Genomic DNA, 25,206 nt, shown 5'->3' with positions numbered 1-25,206 from the left:
ATATGCAAGCAGAAAAATCGATAATGAAAAATGAAATGATCTGACGTACGATTAACAAAAATGTGGGGGCTGGAGAGATGGCTCAGCAGTTAAAGAGCACTTGCTGCTCTTGAAGGGGGCCCAGGTTCAGTTCCCAGCACTCATGTGGCTCACACTAGCCTGTAACTCTAGCTCCAGGGGCCTAAAACCCTCTTCTGGCGACTGGGCCCCAGGCCTGTAGGCACTGTGCACACATACATGCAGGCAATATACTCAGACACATAAAATAAAACCTTAGAAAAAGTCAAGCTTAAAAAGGCTGGATGGCATGAAAAGTTTTCCCCACCTCTGTCTAACCCGATGTGGTGTGTTGGAGTCAATGCATGTAACACGGTACACCTTAATAACAACATTTACTAACTTTTCCTTTGTAAGGTATGCTTTTCTTTTGGTTGTATTTTAATGTTTGAGTTTTTCATTAGAACTAGGTAACAGAAACCTAACAAATTCGGAAAATAAAATACTACTTTTAACTCCAAGGAAACTAAAAACACTTAAATGTCTCTCTCTCTCTATATATATAAATTTTTAGGCAGTACTCTGAAACTTCCCAATGTTTCATCTTGAAGTAGGGTAGGAAAACTGGCTTTGCTGAGTAGGCAGTGTCCACTAAAACACTGAGGTTTAGATCAAGTAAGTCATGAGAACTGGTAAGATCGGCAACTATCAACAGGTTAACTTTTATAGTTGGTATTTTCCTGACTGGAAGAAGTCACACAGTAGGACGCCTCCACCTTTCCTCACCCTCGTCCATCAGGACAAAGGTGATGTGCCGGGCGCCCCTGCTCCGCCAGGTGGGCAGAGGCGTGCCCCGAGCCACGCCCACACGCCCCCGCGGCGGAGGCTCCCCCTCCCCACGCCCCAGGCGGCCAGGCACCGCGCCGGCGGCCTAGGGGCTCCGAGCCTCCGCCTCCCCCCCCAGGGGCGTCGGAGGGCGGAGCCGGGCTGAGCCGTACCTGCGCCAACACCGTGAGGCCGCCCTCGCGCGCCGCCGCTTTCACGCGGCCGTGATGCCACGCCGCTCCTGCCCCTGCCAGGGCCACGCCGGCCACAGCCGCTGCGAGAGGGCCGCGCCTCGGCCCGGCTCCTCGGCCGGCCGCGAGCCCCCGCCGCAGCCTTTCGCCCCAGGCCGCCAGCCGAGCGCTTCTCCCCGCAGCCGCCGCCATCTTTGCGGAAGCGCCCAAGCGCCGCGCCGCACCCGCACCTTCGGCTGCCCGAAAACTCATGAACTCTCGCGATAGCTCAGCGGCCTCCACCCATGCTCTCCGCGCGCTTTGCTGAGTGTGGCTCCCTCATCGACGTTCAAGAGTGGGTTAGGTGTGCCCGCTGGTTCGGGTGACAGGTTCCAAGGCGAAGGGCGTGACTTAGCTAGAAAACTGCCCAAACAAGTCGGGGCCACCGTCGTAGTCCAAGAAAGGGACTGGCAGGGTGGCTCACGGGGTCGGCGCTTGCTGCCCTGCCTGAGGACCACCTCAGGATTCCGGAGACTCACAGCCACAAGCAACTCCAGCTCCGGGGGACCCAGCGCCCCCTTCTGGCCTCCAGCACCCTCCCCCATAAAAATAAAGTTAAAATTAAAAAATAAAGGGTAATAGGTGGAAGGTTGTGACCGCGTGTGTATCAGACAAGCTTAGGAAAAGGGAGGAAGTCGGTGTTTGAGGATAAATAGGGAGGCAAATTAGACTCAGTGTGACTTTTCATTCGCTGCCCTTAAAGCTTTGGCCCGCTCTGAAAAGCAGATGTCAGTGTTAAGTGGACACTTTGTAGCTGGAGAGGGAAACACTTCTAACAATAAGCGGTAAAGGGTGTTAAATATGATCATGGCAAGAGTAGAATCCCATCCTCAAAGAAGCTAGAGTTTGGGGCTGAAAAGTTCTGCATCTTCTACACCATTATATTTGTCCTAAATGCCCCATGCCTAGCTATATCGAGTTGCTTGAGCCAGAAGGTTGGTTCAGTCGGTAAAGGCACTTGATGCCAAGCCTGACTGCCTGAGTCGGAGTCACAAGTTGTTTCCTCACTTTCTGGTTTATGCAGCGAGTTCCAGGCCACCCATGGCCATGTAGTGAAATCCCATGTAAAACAAAAACAAAAACAAGGAAATAAAGAATATGTGTACACATTCACCCTTACAGATCTCTATTTTTACAGATAAGGAAACATTAAATCTTATTTTTAAGACTTATTTTTATTTATGAATAAGGCATGTGTGTATGCATGTTGCACATGGGTGGGTGCCCTCAGGGTCCGGAAGAGGGTGTTGGAACCCCTGTAGCTGGAGATGGAGGCACTTGTGATCAACCGGATGTGGGTGCTGGGAATGGAATTCCGGTCCTCGGGAAGAGCAACAAGCACTCTTAACTGATGAGCTGTCTCTACAGCTCCTAAAATTTGATTTTTAAATTTTTATTAGTTACAGTTTATTCACTTTGTATCCCCCTGTAGCTCCCTCCTCCCCTCCCAATCCCACCCTCCCTAAAATTTGATTTTGAATTGCAGTAAAATGGATGTTACGCTAGTATTTTAAGCACATTTAAGCTCAAAGGCCAATGGCATTAAGTACTATGCATGTTGTTATACAACAACCATCATTTATCTCTGGATTTTTTGTTTTTAATCTTGCAAAACTGGCAAATACTTTTCAAGAGCCTCCTCCTGTTTGTCCATCCCCCAAGCTCCGGTTCTTTCATTTTTATTAAATAATCTGATCCACACTCATGACAATGATTTTTTTCAGAGCTCACAGACAAAGACACTGTATTTTAAGCAATTGCTCTTTACTGAACGTTCCGTTTAAGTTTTGTTCTTACCAAACATTGAATGATAGCTATGATTCCACCTGGGGCTAGCAGCAGGTGCGCACCTACTTCATGCCCCTGTCACCAGGGCCCCTCTTGTCTTCTCTAGAGCAGATGAGGTAGAGGACCTCAATCCTGGCTGCTCTTTCGGTGGTAGAAAGGATTTCATCCTGGTAATAGACATGGAGACATGGTTTCCTTTTGTAGCCTGGGATCCTCAATTCTTCCTGGACACTGCTGAGTAAACTATATTCTTGATCAACTTCTGAAATGACCTCAGACATTAGAACCTCTACTTGGGTGTGGAGCGTTTCGATGCCCAGGTCAAAGGTGCCAGAACTCCTGATGAATAATAACTGCCGTTTTGAAGCGTTACAAAACGAAAACAAAGACAACAGCAGAAGCTGGCATACCCAACCCAATTTGACAAGATAATGGAAGCCACTTGGATCCTTACTGTCCATCCCTAGTCTTTGCTGCCTTCATCCTAGCCAGTGTGTTCTGATCTGCAGCGAGAGCTGCCTCCCTTCCTGCCAGGTGCTGAGACCTTTCCAATGTGCCTTCCTAGCAGGGACTTGTCAGCCACGTCTCAGGTTTGAATTCTGGCTCTGTCAGAAACGTCGCTGTGATTTAGGGCACCGAGGCTCAGATCTCTCATCTGTAGACAACACTCACAGTTTCAGATGGGAAATGAAATGGCATCATTTACAGGAAGTGATTAGCCAAATGCATGGTGCACATGATGCACTCATGACAGATGGGAGTTTGTCCTCTTTAAGATTTGGCTTACTCCTGCTCTGGCATCACAGATGAGCCTGACTGGATGCCCACCATTCCAGATCATTAACCCGTATTAACTCAAGGTTGCTTAGACTTTCCGCCTTTTCACATCTCACCTGATATGTATCCTCAGGTTTATTTACACCTCTGCTGATTTACTAGTTCTTGACATGCATCCCATTGTTCTGAATTACTGATGCATGGCTTGTTTCTGACTCTTAGTGATTCAAAGGATTTGAGACACAATGGATATCCTATCTTGTAGCTTTGTCTCACATTGCAGAAACCACGTCTTTATCTGTTTCAAGCTGTCTAATTTGCACAGCTCCACCACCTACTTACTGGAGTCCAAATCTACTTCTCAGTCATGATCCCAAGTCCAAGACAGGTGCCAATCTTGCTCCACCACTCAACATGTTTAAAACATTGTTTCCCCCACAATTTGACATCATCGTGGGTGAGAATATCTTCATTTCTTTGTTTCCCAGCGCAAACACAGTGTCCAGCACACACTAGACGTTCAATGAAAAGACACATGAATAAGTGAATGAATGCATCGCACTGATGAAATGTTGGGGCACCCATTTCCAAGTCTGGGGTGACAGACATGCAGAAATCCATTGCTCCTTTACTACACTTATTTTTTTTTTCTAAAACCATCTTATTTTTATTATCTTAGATTTGCAGATTTTTTTTTTTTTAATGGTGGGAATCTTTGACCTTGCTTGGAAAACTGCTTTGTAATTAGTTTGTTTTCATGTTATATGTCCTGCCCCCGAGAGTTCTCAGTTAAGAATTAATGTATTCAAACTTTTATTTTGCAGAGGAAACAAAGTCTTTTAATAGAACGGATCTCTAGCCAGCTAACCATTCTAAGTATGAAATTGTTCCTGGCAGCTGCTGACTATATTGGTCTTTTGGGGCCCTGGCTTTGTTCATTTCTTCATCCCCAGCTATAGAAAAAGCCCTGAGCTGGGATGTATTTTCAACCAAGCAGTTTATAAACCAATCCCCAAATAAGGAACGGCTGCTTCTTCAGCTGTATCACCCAGTCTGTTTTAAAATGGTAATTGGAGAGAAACAGAATGGTACCACGGATGGTTTCTAAATATTGTTCTTAATTCACTTACTCAGGGATCTTTCTCTGGAAGAGGGACAAAAGTGATATGGAAACAGCAACAACAACAAAAACCAAACCAACTATCATGAGGGCCCTTTCCCCTCTGACCAATGACAAGACTAGGCTGGATTCTACAACAGTGCCAGATGGTCCTTCACCACTGGGTTGCAAAGAAAGGAAAGGACCCAGTAAGCTGGAGCAGTGAGTGAAAGCATAGATGGAAGAGAAGCTTATGGAGAAAGGGCGATGGGTAGGATGGAGAGAGGACTGCATACAATGTGTGTTTATGAGCCTTGGAGCAGGAGGGCTGGGTTGGGTTTGACCTTGTGGCTGCTGGTTGTGGTGGAACAATTTCTGCAGTATGTATATTCATGTTCTGTTTAAAAATCGATGCATCTGGAAACTGTGGAGATCGCTCAGTGATTAAGAGCACTAGATGCTCTTGCAAAGAACCTGGGTTGGATTTGCAGTACCTGCATAATGGCTCACACCTTTCTATCATGCCAATCCCAAGCATCTAATTTCCTGCTCTGGCCTCCCTGCACATATGTGGTACACAGACATACATACAGGCAAAATACTCATAAACATAAAACTACAACCCCCAAATTAAAAATACGACTCATTCTGAAAGGCAATCCTGCTGCCTCAGCATCCTGAACCTGGGATTACAGACATGTGCCACCATGCTCGACGCCATTAAAAGCTTCTAGGACCATGCTCGTGTGTGTGACTCGTCACTGTCTACACTGTCCTCATGCTGCACCTGTCTGTGCAGGGAACAGTGGTCAGCCCCCTTGACCTCTCACATGATGGACTGTGGCTTCCTGTCCCGTCTCCTGCGTCCTCGCCTGCCCTGAAGCTGACCTCTGCACCTCACACTTTCCACCCCATGGGGCTCTATTGCCTGCCCAGTCCACTTTGACTCTTCTCGCCAATGGTTTTCTGTAAACTATCTTCCTGACTCCTGATGTCCAGTAATGTAATTTCCTATGAGTTGCTGGTCTTGAACAGAGAAATCAATTGGTTTCTCTAACTGAGAAGGACATTGTACTTCTGTAACATCTTAAAAGAAGCTATGAAGTCAAGGGCTGCTTTGATCTTAGCGTGCGCGGGATAAATGAAGATTGTGATCTGGTTCTGCGCGGCTGTTTACTGTTACATTACAAAAGAATGTGCATTAAGATTGATTATCTTTGGTGGAGGAGAAAAATACGGGGGATTCTTAAAAGATAAGTTAAAGAGGCTGGGCTCAGTCCAATGCTAATGGAGAAACCAGCCCTTGGACGGACGTTATAAAGAACCATTGCTTAGAATAGTTGGAGGTTGAACTATGTTTATGGTAGATAATTGGGTGGCGGAGGGTATGATTCACTCTCTGAGGCCCTAGATGAGTCAAAAGGATTGCTAATTATGTCTTTCTGAGCAGTTTGGGGCATGGGTAAAAATATCTGGGGATCATGATTGATACCAGCATGTGTAGAAATAGGTCAAGATGAAATCTCACTGACAGCAAGACAGCCCTGCCGAGAGGAGCCTTTTTTGTGTCTTTCAGTCCTCCCCTGGTTCTCATTCCATTCCCATCATCCCAGCTTACACTCTCATTACCTCGCGCTGTGATGATTGCAAGCGTCTCTTAACGCATGCCTTTGCTTCCAGTCCTCTTCTCCTCCCCAGCATTCCATAGATGGATGTCAGCTCAATCTTCCTAAAACATTTCTTTCAGCATGCATCCATTAGCTGTGTGCTTTAGCCTCCTAGGCCTCCATCTCCTTGTCAGAAAGTGAGAAGATGGGATTCAGTTTATTTTTCCAGTTCTAAAATTTGTGTTCTGTGCTACTCCAAAGTGGTATTTGTTTTTCCTTTGACAAGTTGTATTGAGTGTGAAATATGTGCCAGGCATGGTACCATGCCCTGGGAATGAAAAGAGAATTAAGATTGGGCTTCCTGTGTGCCCAGACCTCTCACAGTGGGCTGTGCCTTCTGTCCTTAAGACTTTTTAAATGGATGATCCCCATCTATGTGTGCTTATTTATTTATTGAGTCTACACATTTATGACCGAAAGTTTAAAAACACATACTAAAAATTTAAATTTGGGTGCTGAGGAGAAGTTGGGATAGTGGCCGCTGAACAAGCATGAGGACTTGAGCTTGGTACCCAGAACCTATATTTTCACTGTGGCATCCAGCTGTATGAACACGATAGGTTTTAGGGGGCAGGCCTCTGAAGCTTATTGCCCAGCCAGCCTAGGCAATCCGTGATCCCTGGTTTTAGCAAGACGCCCTGCCTTAAAGGGTAAAAAGTACACAGGGACCGAGGAAGACACTTTAGCCTCCGCATTCACCTGCACACATACATAAATTCCCATGTGCACACATGTGCACATGAATGTATACCGCCCACACACATATCAAAGGATTAAAGGTTTTAAGTCATAAAGGTGTTACAAAGGTGAAATAACTTTTACAAAATTAAATTTTTTTCAGGGGTGCAAAACAAAAGTTTGCCTTCTCTGAAAATGTTAATACTATTTCGTGAAATGAAACTGGCTTGGGGAATTTTTAGCATGTGTGTGAAATGTGTATGTTTATGTGTGTTAGAACAGCAGCACTCAAGCCACAGGGCATGCGTGTTGGAGGTCAGAGGTCAGGTTTCTTGGGTTTTACCTTGCTTATGACCGGTGTGAAAATGGCCCCCATGGGCTCCTATGTTTGAATACCTGGCCTCCAGTTGTGGAACTATTTGAGAAGGATTAGGAGGTTGACCTTGTTAGAGGAGGTGTGCCACTGCAGGCAGGCTTTGAGGTTTCATAAGGCCTGTGCCATTTCCAGGGCTCTCTCCCTGCCTCCTGCTTATGGATCAAGATGAGCTGTCAGCCGCTCCTGTCGCCATATGTTTGCGCCGCCATCATGGACGCTAACCTTCTGAAACCACAACCCCAGTTAAATGCTTTCTTTTCTAAGTTTTCTTGGTCATGGTGTTTTGTTACAGCAGTAGAAAAGTAACTAAGACACCAGGCTAGCTGATCAGGAACCGTCTAAGGATTTTCCTGTCTCTGCTTCCCATCTCTCTGTGGGAGAACCGGGGTTACAGACACACGAAACAGAACACGTGGCTTTTGGGATGTCAACTCAGGTCCTTATATGTGTGCAGCAAATGCTTTAAAACTGAGCCATTTTCCTAGCCCAGCTTGGAAACTTGGTTTTGAGCTTTCTGTGATAAAGACACAAAGTCTGATGTGATACTCAGTTTAGTTAGACATTGTGTTTGAATCACTCTTATAGCTCAAGAAAGTATCACACAGAAATATATTAATTAAAAAAGAAGGAGCGACTTTTGTTAGCTAAAGTAACAAAGTTCACGATATTGTGTCTTTTCAGTCTTCTATAGTGAAATAAAATGTAAATATGGACAAAATTAGAAATAATAAAGTATTGAGTGTCTGTGCTTAATACACCTGACCCCCCTTTGTCAATTGTCAGCTCAGGGCCAATGTTGTTTTGCCTTCTACTTTTTCTTGGACTAGATTATTTACACACCTCTCAAGACTGACTGTATCCATTATTTGTCTTGTTGCAATAAAATACTCAACAAAAGCAACTTAGGGTACAGTTTAATCTGCCTCATGGTTCAAGAGTATATACAGTCCACTGTAGTGGAGAAATCATGATGGCAGAGCTTGAGGCAGCCGGCCACATTGCTTTGGTAACCAGGAAGCAGAAGAAGGTGAAAGCTTTCTCCTTTTTATGTAGTCCTGGTCCCAAGCCCATGTAATGCTGCCAACAGCTAAGGTGGGTCTTCCTGCCTCAATAACCTAATCTAGGCAATCCTCAGGTCATTAGAGATCCTGTTCAGTTGGTAACATTGGCTAGCCATTACATTCATATAATCTTACTTTTTTTTTTTTTGAGAGAGAGGTTCTCATGTAGGTTGGCTTAAACTGGTTTTGTAGCTGAATGACCTTGAACAGTTGTGATCCTTATGCCTATGTCAAGCCTATGAGACACTGAGGATAACCTTGTGCAAGGTCTTGTGCAGACGAGGTAAGCAGTCTTTGCCACATCTCATCAGATTGAAAGATGAAATCTCAAAGAGGAAAGTTCATATGCCATGCTTTCTCTTGTGTTTCTTAGCGAGTTGTAATCCAATGGGCACATACAACTTTTCCCCCCTTCCCCTTCTTTTTCCCCTTCTTGTCTCCATGCCTTCTCCTCTCCTTTTCTCTCATTATGTCCCTTCTCCCTTTCTTTTTTCACCTCTGTCTTCTATCCTTCACTTCTTCCTTTCCTTTCTGGTTTCCTTCTAACAGTCTGTCTTGTGCTCAGCAGAATCCCCAACTTTTACAACATGGCTACTCAATGCTAATAGCGAGCCACCTTCCCTGGGCTGTGAAAAGCAGAAATAGCTCTGGGTTGTTGCAGAAAGGCCCTCAGGGATGGAGCATTGACTGCCAGATCGTCTGGGGGCAGGAGGTTTTGTGCTCTCCTAAGTCCTTGTTTTGGATGACAATGCTGAGCTCATAGTAGATACTCAAAGGTACTTCTCAAATGAGTAAACAGACAGATGAGCAAGCAGCAGAACATCGTCTTTCTAATTTTTATGATGACAAGAAAGAGCAAAAGTTAAAGCTTTGTCCTTGTGATCAGGTCCCACATCTCGGAGAGACGGCGACATTGCGAGTTCATCACGACCATGTAACATTAGCTGAGCTAAAACATTTATTTCTCAGATAAGCTTCTTGAAAATTATCTTCTTTTTTTAAAAATTGATTTTATCTGGTTAGTTGGTTCAGGAACTGGATTGAGTCTAGCTGAGAACATTTATTTATCTGTAGAGGTTTAGTTTTGGGATATAGAGAGTTCGTTTTGGATTCTCGTCATAGCTCCACTCCATTAATAGCTAGTAACTCAAAGTACAATGTATGTTAAGGGTCGAGTTCTTGATATATTTATGCTAATGGTAGATGATGGGAAGGTGTCTTCTCTTCTGAGGAGTGGTGGAGAAATTTGACACCCAGACCAGCTCACCTGCAGCTCCCTATCTTATCCGGGCTGGCCTTGAACTGATGATCCTCTATGCGAGTTAGTCTCTTGTCAACATGAACTAGAGTTATTTGCCAAGAGGAATGCTCAGTTGAGAAAATGCCTCCATAGATTTGCCTGTAAGCAAATTTTCTTGATAATCAAGGCATTTCTTGATATCAAGGCATTTTCTTGGTAAGTGATTAATGTGGGAGGGCCCAGATCACTGTGGGTGCTACGTCCCTGGGTAGGTGAGCCTGGATCTCCTAAGAAAGCGGGCCAAAGCAAGCCATGGGGAGAAAACCAGTGAACAGCATTCTTCCACGGTCTCAGTTTCAATTCCTGCTCCAGAGACCTGCCTAAATTCCTTCCCTGACTTCCTTCAATGGTGAACTAAGAGATGTATCACAGCATACAAACATATATGTTGTATCCCATGTAAGAGCCCAAAGGGGAAATGTTTCTCAGTTCTAGTAGCAATAAAGATCCCACACCTTGTCTTTAGTTACAATGTAACCTTTTCAGTATTTCAGTTAAGAGAACCTGTATACATATTGTACTGTTTTATCAGAAACATTGCATTTGAGTGTTTTGCCTACATTTATGTCTGTATATCACATGCATGCTTAGTGTTATTGGAGGTTGGAAGTATTGGATTCTGTGGTTCTAGAGTTATGGATATTTGTGAGCCACCATGTGGGTGCTGGGAACCAAACCCAAGTCCTCTGCAAGAGCAATGAGCACTCCTAACCACTGAGCCATCTCTCCAGCCCCTTCTTTAAAATGTTGCTTAAAATTAGATTTATTAATTTTATTTTATGTGTGAATGTTTTTGCCAGAAACATTTTTTTTAAAGACAAGGTCCTACTCCATTGTCCCGGCTGGCCTCTAACTCCTGGTCTTGAGTGATTCTTTAGTCTCAGTCATGCAGGCAACTGGGACTATAGGCATGCACTGCTATGCTTGGCTATAAATAAACTACAAGAAGATTTTGGGTTTTATTTAAATGTAGATACGGAGAAATATAATAACTGATCACTTAGGCAGACTACAATTATAATTAGTGCTCTCTGTCCTGATTCTGAATCTGTGTGTGTATGTGTGTTGGTTTGTATCTCCAGCTATAAGTCTAACATATTTGAGAGGTGGGTAAATAGCTCATTCAGTAGATCACATTCAGTATAAGGACCTGAATTTAGGTCCCTAGTAACTGTGTAAAAAGTCAGACGTGGAAGTACAGGCTTGCAACCTCCAGGGTAGGGGAGACAGAGACAGGAAGACTCCTGGGCCATCTAGCTTGTACTATTAGCAATCCATAGGGTCACTGAGAGACCCTATGTCAAAAAACCAAGGTGGACAGTGGTTAAGGAAGGCACCTGATGTTGACTTTTGGCCTTTACACGCGTGCACACACATCTCCACATATGCACATACACACATACACACACACACTCCAAGAAAATATTTGGAGAAAATTGTGTCTATAATGGTCAAGTATAGACTTTTGGGAGATGATCTTCCTTAACAATACAATATGACTATCACATTTATAGCAATTCATTATGTCGAATATTGTAAATAATTTAGAGATAATCTAAAGTATATGGGAGGATGTGTTCAGTTCTATGAAAATACAGTGTCATCTATGCAGGAGTTTGGTTCCCATGATGAAACAAAGGCCTGGAAACACTCCACTGAGGATGGTTGTAGAGTGTTTATAAATTTTATTGAAAGTGTTATGATGAATTTAAAATAGAAAAAGTTGGGGAGATAGCAATTGAGACCTAAAGGATAAGCGTGAGAGTTGTTTGCTTTGTGTCTGAGGAGGTGGCTTAGTGGACCAGCTTGCTTGCTGTGCCAGCTTGAGGACTTCACCTGGAACCTCTGGCATCTATGGCAACAGCTCTTCCCAAATGCACAGCCTTGTGTCCCCAGCACTGGCAGGTGGATCTCGGGAGCTCAGTGGCTGGCCGGCTTAGCCAAAACAGTCACCCCGCCGCCTCCTCTGGCATCTGCACACCTGTATGGGGCATGTCCACCTACATAGCCACATTTGTGCATCACACACACACTCACTCACACACACACACACACACACACACACAGATATTATCTATTTTTCTCTAAGGCAGAAATCAAAAATTTCAAGGCTGCAGAGGAAGATATCATATTCTGCGTTGTAATTTTCTTCAGAGACGAGGGCACTGATGAACTTCACAGCACCATAAATGCAGATGAAACTGTGGCCTGCTTGTGGTAGAGGGGGCAGCAACTATGTGTCCCGTAGGCCAGTGGTCCAGACAGACAGCCCCACGGAATGGACTGTTTGCACACTCCTCTGGGTACTTGAGGTTGGCCCTGGGATAGACTTTCTAAAACCATTGGGGCAATGGGTCCTGGTTAGCCAACACCTCAAAGGGGTGGATGCAACTTGAAAGATACTGAGTTTGCAACAGAAATGAAAATGACCAAACATATCTATATGTGTGATATTTACTTATGCGTGTTCACACGGGTCTGTCTGTGTAAGGCTTCTTTTGTCTATGGTAATGTGATATGCCTGGGAGGATGTAGGAAGAAAATGCTACTAATCCATGTAGATACACAGCGTAGCTTACATAGTGTGGAACTGAAGCCTTCTTATGGGGGAGGCCTTCGTTAAAATTTCACAGCGTTTCTTGTTTGTTGAAACTTTATCAAAGTTTCAAGTCCTTTTATTTTTAGCAGGTGCGAGACCCTTCCAAAAACCTGTACTTTCCAAATGCTTTTTTCAGAGATCAAAATTCTAAATTTCAGATTGGGTTAAATACAATTTATAATTCATCCCACAGCTGTTGGAGCTATAATGGAGTAAAATGAGAATTGCTTTGTAGGGCCTGTGTCTCCCAGAGCAGCTTCGAAAATGAAACCAAATCTTCATGCTCTGCTTGACATGGGGATTTCAAGTCATTTTTACAGGCTCCACGGTAGTTGCCATGTGTGGCACCAAAAGTGTATTAGGATACAGTAGAAATGTAAAACGTTAAGTCAGGATTTCCCCCAATGGCTTGTTTGGTAAATAAATGGGAATGCAAACTGTACATTGTCAACCCTTGTGGATCCCATATTTTTGTTTTAACCAAGGATCCCATTGTCTTGTACAAAGTGTCTCCTCTGTCAGTTGTAGCCAGGTTGGCTTCCATGGCAAGTTTGGTGGAAACATGAAAGCATATTTGGTGGAAGCAGGGGATGGAGGGACAAATGCTCACAGGGGAATCTGATTTTCTCAAAGACACGTGTGGTATTTAAAGTCTACTAAGTCCTCAGAATGTTGAGAGACTGGAAAATTCTCAGGTGTCCCTCAAAGGACAGCTCTGCTCTTGTTGTTTTACAAAGCAGCAACTGTCTGAAATCTCTAAAGGCAAACAGAACAGAAAGTTGGGGGATGGGGTGACACAGGGCCCAGCTTAAGACTCCGGTTTCGGTTCCCCGAAATGAAAAAAGGGTAAGCATCATATTCGTAGCAGACTCAAAGAAAGAGGCTGAACAGAGATGTGGGCACAGGAGCCACCGTTTCTGTGCCCGTGACATGAAAGGCCTTTGGCCCTAGACTGGGAGGAGGGCCACCTCTTAAAGGTGTGCTCCCTCTCCCACTCCATCCCCCTATACATTCCTGGGGCTACTCTGTCTCAGATCTCCACAGAGTCTACAGACAAGTCTTTTCAGAAAAGGGTGACTAGCTGTCTCTAAGCCAGCAGACTCCGAGGACTTAGGCTCAAACTAAAGGCCAAGGACTTGGGTTCATTTTCAGTCAAGGCTGCTAAATATCAGTTCCATGTTAATTCCGGAAGTCATGAGAGACTTTTTTCTGTGCTTGAGCTTAGCCCTCTGCTTTCATCTGGGGACACAATGAAGATATGGTAGCTAAAAAGAACACGGTGAGTAGTATTTTTGCAGCTGAGTAGATAATTCTGAGGTTAAGTGTTAAGCTTTTTAAAAAATATATAGAGTATTTGAAATTTTTTTTTCTGAGACAGATTTTCTCAGTAGCCCTGGTTGTCCTTGCTCTGTAGGCTAGGGTAGCCTTGAACTCACAGAGATCAGCCTTCCTCTGCCTCCTAAGTGCTGAGATTAAAGGTGTGCACCACCGCCACCAGGCAGAATTCTTATTGTCTTCCCTTTGTGAAATTTTAAAAAAAGCTCCAGTTTGGGAGAAACAGGTGGAAAACCCTCACTTGATATATGTAAATCATAACAATATAAAAAGTAAGAACAAAACAGCTGAAAACCAAAATCAGTGGCTTGCCACAGTCCTATCAATGGTAACAGGTGGAAAAAGGAGAAAATGCAGGGTTTTTAATCTCAATGTCTTTCCACAATGCTATAGAATTTCTCAAACTAAAACCACTGGAGAACTGCAAAAGCGCTTTGGTCCTCTAATGAGATAGCCTGAGGTTATGAACTGACTCCTCTCCTCAAATCCGTTCCCAGAGAACCAGAGACCAACAGAAGGGTTTGGGGGCATTTAAGGAAAGCAATGTACAAGGGAAAGGGCACTATGCCTTGTAAAAGGGAGAAAGGTGGGCAAACCCGCAAAATGAAAACCAAAAACCAAAAACCAAAAACCAAAAGCCAAAAACCAACCAACCAACCAACCAACCAACCAACCAACCAACCAACCAACCCACCAACCAACCAACCAACCAACCCACCAAGCAACCCACCAAGCAAACAAGCAAGCAAGCAAGCAGGCAGGCAGGCAGGCAGGCTCATGGAGTCTTTGTCCTTTAAAGCTTTTCTTGAGGTTGGAGTGAAAATTGCATTTGTGTAGGATGATGCAATCCTGGGCACAAGCCTGCCCTCTGCCACCTTGGGCCAACTGAGGAAAAAACAACTAACCCCATGAATTTCTGATGGATTTCTGATGGTTTTAGTTGGTAGTTTCTCTGTTGACAAAGGAAGTAGCTAACCTGAGTTTAATATTGTGAGTTTACTTTTTGTTAGCGTTGGGCCAGGACTTCGTAGCTAACTGTATTTACTGTCATAAGTTTACCCTTTGGATCTGTGGCCAATTTAGGGCCCCAAACCGCTCTTCTGGCTCATTTTCTCACCAAGCACTGACAAACAATTTGAGCACTATTTCCTGAAACGCTAGCATGTGAAATTTTTGAGTTGCTTCCTCTCACAATTCCTCTAATTCCTTAGCTTCTAGCCCTCCTGAGTTAATTAGATAATTGTTGAGCTTTCCACAAATAATCTAAATATCCCCTTACCAACCCACCCAAGTGCATCAAGATGCATCACGACTGAGCTCATCCTTTTCCCCTGTGGCCTGGCAAGGCAGCCCTTCCAGGGGGAAGTGATCAAAAAGCAGGCAACTGAGTCCATGTCAGAGACAGCCTTCCCCTGCCCACACTCTGCTTACTAGAGGACCCACATGAAGACTAAGCTGTCCATTGGCTACTGTGTAGGGTGCCTAGGTCCAGACCATACATGGTCCTTGGTTGGTTCACAGGAGCACCACAAGAAGACCAACAGTGCCAACTGAACAGGTCCCAGGGAGGCTTAGGGAGACTGAGCACTTTTTTTTTTTTTCAATGCCTAGGAGAGCTTGCCAATTTCAGGGCCAACGGACAGGGATGTAAATGGATGCTTATGAGCTGTCTTTGGCCACCTGATAATCTGGAGGTAGAGGGCAAAAAAGATAGTTGCAAGGAAAATGGTTAGTTTCCTTAAAAATTGACTGATGCTGGCTTGTCTTTTATTTTGTAGGTACCAGCCACAAACAACTGTTTAAATTAATTAAGTTAAAAGTTTAAAGCAAGTTCTGCAGTTACAGTCACTATATTTCAAGTAAGTGCATGTCTGGGCAGCTTAGAACACTGCCAGTTTAGAAGTTCGTTTGGGTAGTACTACTCAAAGAACACAGAGGAAATGAAAGCTTGATTCCTGTGATGGCTGGAAGTCTTCAAGAATGGGGAGCCAGACAGCAATTGCTCTGAGGACTGCATTTAGACAGATGGAAAAGGGATGTGGGATGCTGGTGCAGACATGGTGGTGTGGGGCTTTGGGGACTGGGGAAGGAAGAGTCCCATGGACTTTCAGGGAGGAGGGAACATGGCCAGCATCTCAAATAGAGCTTTTTGACAATTGCTTCCATTCTCTGCAAGAGACAATGTGTAGATGCTGAAGAGGAAAGCATGGCCACAGAGAAAGATGAAGCATTCTTTGCATTGTGACCAATTATTTTGCCTCACTACATGTTTTCTGAGCCATGGGTGCATGCTCCATTACCTCAGATCCGTCCTATGACCCTCCGCTCTGTTTACCTGACTGTGCAGCCCTTTCTGCAATGCTTTAGCATGTTGCTTTATACACATTTTAGGCCAGGCTCACTCCTCTTGAAATTTTGGGCTCCCCTGTGGCTCTTGAGTTTCTCAGCTCAGGCCATGAAAGCTCCATCTTTGGGGGCTCAGGATTAGAAGCTCTGCTTTTATATCCTATGATATTTTCTGACAATTCCATTTCCATGCATTCATTCAACAAGTATTTATTAAACACCTACTGGATGCCAAGAGTTGGCTAATTCCCCATGTTTTCTTCTCTTCAGTGGCAGCTTCTTTGTTCTGGTTGAGATTTCAAACCTTAATAAAGGGAAATTGCCCGGCCAGAACTTAATGTTACGAAATATTTTCTAAGTACTGCAGACCACATTGTTTAGTAACACGAGCCAAATGGATTAGCTTCTGTCTTGGGAGGGGAGAACTTTCATAGCTTTCTCTTTGCTCTAAGGTCTCTGATTACTCACTATCCTTACTCCTTGTATCAGTTTCATAAGAGTGCTGTGCAAATGCCTACAAACTGGATAGCTCAAAATGACAGAAGTCTTTTCTCTCACAGGTGTGGAGGCTTGAATTAAGGTGTCCATAGAGCCATGCCTATTCTGAAGGCTCTGAAGGCTGCTGTCCCTGTGCAATGGCTTGCAGCTGCATTGTTTTGGTCCCTGTTTCCATCGTCACACAGCTGCTGCCAGTGGTATGTGTGTGGTGTGATGTAGTCACCCCCATTTTAAAAAATAAAGATACTGTGGGGTTGGGTCCCCACTTTAATACAGTATGACCTCACCTTCACTTAATTACATCTGCAAATTCAATACCTGACCCATTTTCACACAGGACCACACTCATTGGAATCTGGGGGTCATTATATCTTTTTGGGGAACACAATTTGATCCACAACAATCTCCCCTCCAATCTAGAGCCTGGGGCTTTGTTCATGCTAGGCAAGTTCTCTGCCATTGGGCTCTAGCTCTAACTGAGTTCCCTCAAATCTATATAATGTGTATATTCACTCAGGCCAATGACCAGACAAGATGCCAGGAATAAGGAAGCAAAACTGCAAATGGAGGCTGTAGTTCAGTAAAGGAAGAACTAGCAGCATCCCCACTCTTTGTCCTTCCAACCAGGAGGCATATGGGATGAGCTGAGAGGAAGATCAAAGGCCAGCAGGGGCTGAGGGCAGAGCGAGGTACCAGTCAGGCATCTCGGAGGTTATCAATCAACTCTGGCCCTTTTAACTCACTCCTTGGACCTTTCATTTTTCTTGACCCACTCTTTTCTGCCACTTGCTTCTTCTCTGTCGTCTCTGTCATCGTCATTCTCTGAACCCCAAAGCAAGGAAGAAATATATTAATGTGATCAAAGGACTTCTAAAGGCTATTGGCATGTCCCCATTAGGTTATCAGTACTTTATGAAATGTTATGTTCATGATCAGGACACTTTCCATGCAGCGCTCAGAATACTAGCTGAGGGGCAGGGTCTTTAAAGTCCCCTCTGTTCAATGTCCTCAGATCCCTCTGCCCTGTCTCATTCGTTTTCATAGCACATGTTGAATGTCCAACATGTTACTGTCGGCAAGGAGACATAAAGCAAATGAGAGAAGCAGGAGGAACTTCTCAGTATCCGTAAGAGTCTTCTCACACTGTGGGTTAACCCATTCTGATTTCAAGGAAGCATTTGATCATTTATATTATGAATATTTATAAGCTGGGAATGGAGGGTCTTGCTAGAATATGTGGAAATGATTCAGACTCACAGTCCTTGATTTTGAGAAGTTTATAATTTCAGGGGAGAAACATTGTATGCAAGTAAACAAACTATATGCTGCAAATGTCTGAGAGGAACGTTTGCAGTGCTTGGGGGAAGGAGGACTTGTGATGGGAGGGTCATTAGAAGAGGTGGTCCAGCTTGTTCTGGAGATTCAGGAATGGAAACTGCGCAGTAGCAGCTGTCCCGTGAAGGACTCACTCTCCAGTTACTGGAACCAAGGCACTGTCATTTGTTATAGTGGGACACATTTGGGAAGAACACCCACACGGGCAGGGTACAGGGGATATGGTGGAAAGTGAAATGTGGATGAATCCAAGAATAACGGGGTTCACCTCAGATACTAGGTGGAAATGTTTGAGGTTCATCTAGGATTTAATGGGGGAGTCATCAGCTTTTCTAACTGTCAGAGCAGCAGAAAGACAGTTCAAAGCTCTTGAAATGACCTAAGACTCAGGAAATAGGAAAAAAGCAGAGAGCCAGTTGGGGCTTGAAGTTCAAGGCAGAGGTAGGACTCAAGAGAATCTGGCAGATGAAAGATTGCTGCTGGTGGTAAATATGGAGCAACTAAAATCTTGGCATCATCATGAAAAGGGCAGGGCAGACCAAGGGGAGTTCGTGTGGGGAGATGAGGTGGAGTACAGAATGGGGCTTGTGATGTGCTCCAGCAGAGAGTACAAGTCCATGCGTGGAACCGGAGAACAGGCCTAGGTTATTGAGCTCAGAGGTGGAGATGACTAACCACAGAGTGGATTTGAAAGAAAAAAGGACACACAGCCCTCTTTATATAATAGGAATGCCATATTGCCCACAATCAAAGCTACATATTTATGTTACATTAGGCCTTCCATCATTTAAGGGCAACGGAGGGGACGTGAGTGTCCATTGGTTTTAGAATCCAAGGATTGGGGGATGTGTGTGTCCTGGAAGCAATCCTTGTGGCTACAGAGGAACACCTATGCTTGTTGGTGGGAAAAAGTCTTGTTGGGTGTCCGAGGGGGCTGAGCAGTTAGGAGGGCCTTCTGTTTTCCCAGAGAACTTGAGTTTGTCTCCTATCACCTATGTCTGGCTGCTCACAAGCATCTGTAACTCTAGCTTCAGGAGATCCTACAGCCTCTTCTGGCTTCTGTAGGTGCCTGCGTTCATGTGCACAAACTCACATACAGACAAACAGACACCCATCAAAAATTAAACAAATCTTTTTAAAAAAATTGAAGTTGATTTTCCCAAAAGTTATAGATGACCAATAATAGGGTAGACAAGATGGCCTAGCAGGTAAAGTGCCTACCCAGAAAGGCTGACAACCTGAGTTCTATCCCCAGGGTTCACAAGGATGCAGAAGGATAAAATAGACTCCATAACATTGTCCTCTGACCCCCGTGTGCACACACTCACTCCCCCACCCAAAATTCATTAATAATCAGTAATAGAATTCTTTGGAGCAGTGATTCTCAACCTATGGGTCAAAAAAGACCTTTTCACAGGGGTCACCGAGACCATCGGAAAACACAGATGTTTACTTTATGATTCATGACAGCAGTGAAATTACTGTTGTGGAGTAGCAATGGAAGTAATTTTACGGTTGGAACATGCGGAACTGTATTAAAGGGTTGGAGCATTAGGAAGGCTGAGAACCGCTACCTCAGAGGTAGTGAGCTTCCTGCTTTCATTTGGAGGGAATTTGGCTGAAGCTAGTGCTGTGGCTGAGGAGAGACGTCCCTCCTCCGCCCACTCTGATCTCAACCCCAGCAGCAGCGTTGGTACTTTTTTTTCGTTTCTTTCTTTTTTCCTTCCTTCCTTTCTTCTTTTTTTCCTTCCTTCCTTTCTTTTTTTGAGACAAGGTTTCTCTGTGTAGCCTTGGCTGTCCTGGACTCACTCTGTAGACCAGGCTGGCCTCCAACTCACAGAGATCCTCCTGCCTCTGTCTCTCAGAGTGCTGGGATTTCAGGCCTGCACCTGACCTCAGTCTTAGTTTTAGACTTCCCTTGGGTGCAGGTGGAATTGTAAAATTTGGGTTTTTCTGTGCCCTCCCCTGCTCTGATTAATAACACAGAGACCTTTATTAAAAGCTTCAGGCACTATAGCTGTGCACATACTCAGCTATTCTAACCCAATAATACTGGCTTGGCCTACTTTCCAGCCACATGGCCCATTACCTGCCATCTTAGTCTTGCTCTGGAACCTCCTTCTTCATCTGTGTTGTGATGGTGACCTCTGCCTCTCTTTCTGGTCCTCACCTGGGACCCCCACTCCAGGCCAGGAAGTCCCACCTTATCCTCTTCTACACAGCTATTTATTTAACCAATCAGAAGGTGATAGAGACCAATGTTTACAACATACCAAGACAGGATATGCTTCATAGTAATGACAGTTTCAAAATCCTGACTGTAATCAGATCTCTAGGTACAGAAATCAGCATTTGGATACACCATGCACACACACACAAAAATCCTCCAATGTGGAATGAGCAGTCAAGATTTATTCAGTGGTGAGAAAGTGAAGATGCCCAGATGAGAGACCAGGAAGGCCAAGAGCAACAGCCAAAGGATGCCATGAATGTCAGGACCTCTAAGTCCAGGGCTACCATTTCTGCTTCCTTGGCTATCCCTGGGGTGGTCTGGAACAGTTGGAGGCTTTTTAATATTTATTTATTTTTTTTTTGAGACAGGGTTTCTGTGTGAAGTGTTGGCTGTCGGGCCTTGCTTTATAAACTAGGTTGGCCTCACACTCACAGTGATCCGCCTGCCTCTGCCTCCCAGAGTGCTGGGATTACAGGCATGCACCACTCCCGGCTAGGTGGACGCTTTCTTAAGAGCAGTTCTTAGACACAATTTAATTTGTTAAAATTCCATACATTAGACGTGTAGAGTTAAGAAGTCCACTAAGGAAAGGGGCAAAGACCACTGGCCAGTGCTCCTCAGGGGGTCCCTTTGGGTGCTTTGATGTTGCTCTCAGAATCTTATCTGGTCAGCGTGGGTATCTGATACTCAGCTGAGTTCTCTTATTTACCTTTCTCAGTCTTCTCCACCTCCCTGTTTTAATGCTAGCATTCATTTTTAACCCTGGTATTTGTTTTCACTGTAACAGGAAGGTTGTGTGGGTTTCTGCTGTTGCTTTCAGGGCCATGAGTTTGAGACCATGGCAGGCACTGTGCTTTTAGAGATTGGACACACACACACACACACACACACACACACACGCCCAAGACTACAAATTAGACTGTTTGTTTTAAGACTATTGAATGACAATCACAGTTTTGTTTTAACCCACTATAAGATTAGCACTGTAGGAAAAGATGCATGTCCATACATACAAGCGCGTACATGGTGAACATGCTTTGATTTACACGGGTGCTTTGCAGTTATGGCCACAATGAAGCTACCTAAGCCACCTCCCATACCTATCCTTGTGTGTGTGAACACGAAGAGCTGTTCTTAGCTAATTTCAGATGTAGAGTCTGGTGCTGTAGATGGTATTCACTATGCAATTCGCTAGTTCTGTATAACTCAGGGGTTCTCGACCTGAAGGTTGAGACGCCTTTGTAGGTTGAATGATGTTTTCACAAGGGTCGCCTGAAGACCATCTTCATATCAGATATTTACATCATGATTCATAACAGTAGCAAAAATACAGTTATGAAGTAGTAACAAAAAAGAATTTTATGGTTGGTGGTCACCACATGTGAGGAAGCATATGAAGGGGTCACATCTTTAGACTGAGAGCCACTGGTATAGCTTATTTATTATAACCGATGCTTTATATCCCCTGACCATCACCTTTCCATTTCTCCCATCTCCTAGGTGCTGGAGGCCACCATCCTCTCTGGTTCTGTGAGCCTGGCTATTTCAGATTCCACATAAAGATGAGACCTTAAAGTACTTTGTGTAGAGGATTGTCTGGCCTTCTGGTTCCCAGGGTCATCAGAGTTGTTGACTCTCTGAGAACTCAAGGTCTAAAGGATTATAGGAAAAGGCAAGAAACCTCAGTGATGCTCATCTTTCCCCATGATTCTTACTTTCTAAACACATAACACTTCTAGCTTCTGGGTGGGGAAAATTAAAAAAAATGGATAAAATGTTTGAAGTTTGAAGCCAATCATGGAGAGAAGTTCTACTTAGACACTGGACCTTTAAATTTTTATTGCAAGCCAATTCTTGAAAAAAAAATTTTTTTTTTCGTGACAGAGTTTCTCTGTGTAGCCTTGGCTGTCCTGGGCTCACTCTGTAGACCAGGCTGGCCTCCAACTCACAGAGATCTACTTGCCCCTTCCTGAGTGCTGGGATTAAAGGTGTGTGCCACCAAGCCCAGTTTAATTCTTGAATTTTAAGTGGCAAAGTTATTAAACTATGTTTATGTTATCATAGTTGAAGACTTGTATAATATAAAATTCAGTAATTAAAAGTTTCATTTTTCAACCAAATCACAGAAACACAAGACATGCACACATCAATAGGTGCCATATAAGGCTTCTTTATGTGTACACATGCATCTTCAAGCTCTTGTGCTTTGAGACAGGGCCTCATGCAGTCCAGGCTCTTCTTTAACTTACTGTGTAGCTGGGGGTGGCCTTGAACCACCTCCTGCCTCCATCTCCCAAATGCTGGCATTACAAATGTGCATCACCACACCTAGCTTTATATCTTAAACTCTGCGTTGACAAAACTGACAATTTTGTCTATATTTTTTTGGTACACTTCATCATTTAACTTACCTTTTAAAATCTGAATGTTAATCTCTGTGTCTGGAATATATCTTTATGCTCACCTTTTCTTTTTTTTTAATTAGTCCAATGAAATGGCACAAAAATGAAAACAGTCTTTGTAAATCATAAATAAAATTGAAGGGCAAGTGCAGCTTCTTGGCATGCAGCTTACTGCCTTGGTGTTTCTGTCGTAGGTTAAAACAAAATGGTAGCTCTGTCCTTTGATCGTCTTAAAGCCAACACACCAACCAGTCCAATTTGTAGTCTCAAGCCACAGTCATGTCAGCTTTCCAACGACAGGTGGAGCTAGCGCACAGCATCTCATACTCCCAGGTGGCAGGGAGGTGGCAGAGACTCAAGTTGCTTGAAGGCAAAGCTATGTTGGGGAGCCCTGTGACCTGAAGGTTGTTCTGGAGGCAAGAAGACACTTCGGTCTTTGTATTTACGCTACGAAATACCCAACCTAGCTTGCTGTAGTTAACAGTAAAAGAATGCTAGATTGTACCTGTGCAGCCCACTGCAGTTCTCTGGCAGGGGATGTGGAAGTGCGGAACAGAATGAGGGATGGGATGAAAACTAGAATGGCTTGGACATTTGAAACATCCATAAAAGGTGCCTGACACTTCCTGCTAATTTCTTTCTAAGAAGTATAGAAAGTGCAGTGTTCATATAAATGTCTAAGAAAACGTTCTCTGGGGAGAACAGCGCCCGCAGAGACGAGGGACGGATGGTATTGCCATCTGACAGTGGTAGTCGCTCAGCGCTGGGGCTGCAGAGCTTGCGCAGGTGGAAAGTTACTCTCATTAAATTCTATTTAAGGAGCATTGCAAATTGTGTGTTTGTCCCCAGATTGCTGCCAATTATGATCAAACAAAGACTTCTTTCTAAATAAGCCAAGTTTAATTTTATACTACTGTATAAAAATCTAATTGCTGTTAAGTGTTCTCTTTAAACTAAAAATCGTTATTAGAAGAGCAGAAGGCCGAAGGAATGGTTCAGTGGGTAAAGAATTCGCCATGTAAGCAAAAGGAAGTGAGTCCAGGTCTCCAGGACCTATGTAAAACAGAGTATACCTGCAACCCCAGGCTTCTTACTGGGGCTTGGGAGGTGGAGACAAGAGGAAACCTAGGGTTGCGTGGCAGGCCAGTCCACTGTACACTGGAAACCAGCTGGAAACCTTGTCTCAAGTGAGATAGGAAGCAAGTACCAGCACCCAACATTGTCCTCTGACCTCCATATGTACACCTACATGTACACACATACATGTGCCCATGCCCACTTGATGGACAAGAAGGAAAGAGCTCAATTAACGGATTAATTTAATATCGCCAAGTCTCCTTTATCTTCTTTACAAAATGAAAAAGATAGACTATCCAAAATATCCTTCTTTTGTGCCACAGCATTTAAAAAATCATAAACACCTCGAATTTTAACTATCTTGAGGTTTTAAAGGGAATCCTTTTAAATTTTGTCTCTACTTTTTTCTTTCTTTCTTTTTATTAATTACAGTTTATTCACTTTGTATCCCCCCTGTAGCTCCCTCCCTCCTCCCCTTCCAATCCTACCTTCCCTCCCCCTTCTCCACCCATGTCCCTCCCCAATCCACTGATGGGGGAGGCCCTCCTCCCCTTCCTTCTGATCCTAGTCTATCAGGTTTCATCAGGAGTGGCTGAGTTGTCTCCCTCTGTGGCCTGGTAAGGCTGCTCCTCCCTCAGTGGGAGGTGATCAAAGAGCAGGCCAATCAGTTGATGTCAGAGACAGCCCCTGTCCCCATTACTATGGAACCCACTTGGAGACTGAACTGTCATGGGCTACATCTGTGCAGGGGTTCTAGGTTATCTCCATCAATGGTCCTTGATTGTAGTATCAGTCTCAGAAAAGACCCCTGTGCCCAGATTTTTTGGTTCTGTTGCTCTCCTTGTGGAGCTCCTGTCCTCTCCAGGTCTTACTATCTCCCCCTTCTTTCATAAGATTCCCTGCACTCTGCCCAAAATTTGGCCATAAGTCTCAGCATCTGCTCTGATACCCTGCAGGATAGAATCCTTCAGAGGCCCTGTGTAGCAGGCTCCTTTCCTGTTCCCTGTCTTCTCCCTCTTCTGATGTCCATCCTCTTTGCCTTTCTGAATCGGGATTGACCATCTTAGCCAGAGTCCTCCTTCTTGATTAGTTTCTTTAGGTGTACAGATTTTAGTAGGTTTATCCTATATTATATGTCTATATGAGTGAGTATATACCCTGTGTGTCTTTCTGTTTCTGGGATACCTCACTCAGATGATCCCAGTTCCCACCATTTGCCTGCAAATTTCATGATTTCCTTGTTTTTAATTGCTACATCTGTACCATACTTTCTGTATCCATTCCTCCATTGAGGGACATCTGGGCTGTTTCCAGCTTCTGGCTATTACAAATAAAGCTGCTACAAACATGGTTGAGCAAATGTCTTTGTTGTATACTTGAGCATCTTTTGGATATGTGCCTAGGAGTGGTATAGCTGGATCTTGAGGAAGCGCTATTCCTAATTGTCTGAGAAAGTGCCAGATTGATTTCCAGAGTGGTGGTACAAGTTTACATTCCCACCAGCAGTGGAGGAGGGTTCTCCTTTCTCCACAACCTCTCCAGCATGTGTTGTCACTTGAGTTTTTCATGTTAGCCATTCTGAT

General features: G+C 44.2%; 1 protein-coding gene across 1 annotated transcript in view; it reads right to left on the bottom strand.

Annotated features, from left to right (window-relative positions):
- Positions 1 to 1,214, bottom strand: part of Micu2 (mitochondrial calcium uptake 2) — a 68,935-nt gene extending 67,721 nt beyond the window's left edge. The window contains exon 1 of the mRNA XM_021639085.2: positions 996 to 1,214. Coding sequence (XP_021494760.1) covers positions 996 to 1,205 — 210 coding nt within the window. The 5' untranslated portion in view covers positions 1,206 to 1,214. The remainder of the gene's footprint in view (positions 1 to 995) is intronic.
- Positions 1,215 to 25,206: the final 23,992 nt, after the last annotated feature.

This window comes from Meriones unguiculatus, chromosome 9 (assembly GCF_030254825.1).
Source record: "Meriones unguiculatus strain TT.TT164.6M chromosome 9, Bangor_MerUng_6.1, whole genome shotgun sequence".
Taxonomy (NCBI): domain Eukaryota; kingdom Metazoa; phylum Chordata; class Mammalia; order Rodentia; family Muridae; genus Meriones; species Meriones unguiculatus.
This window is presented reverse-complemented; position numbering and strand designations above follow the sequence as displayed.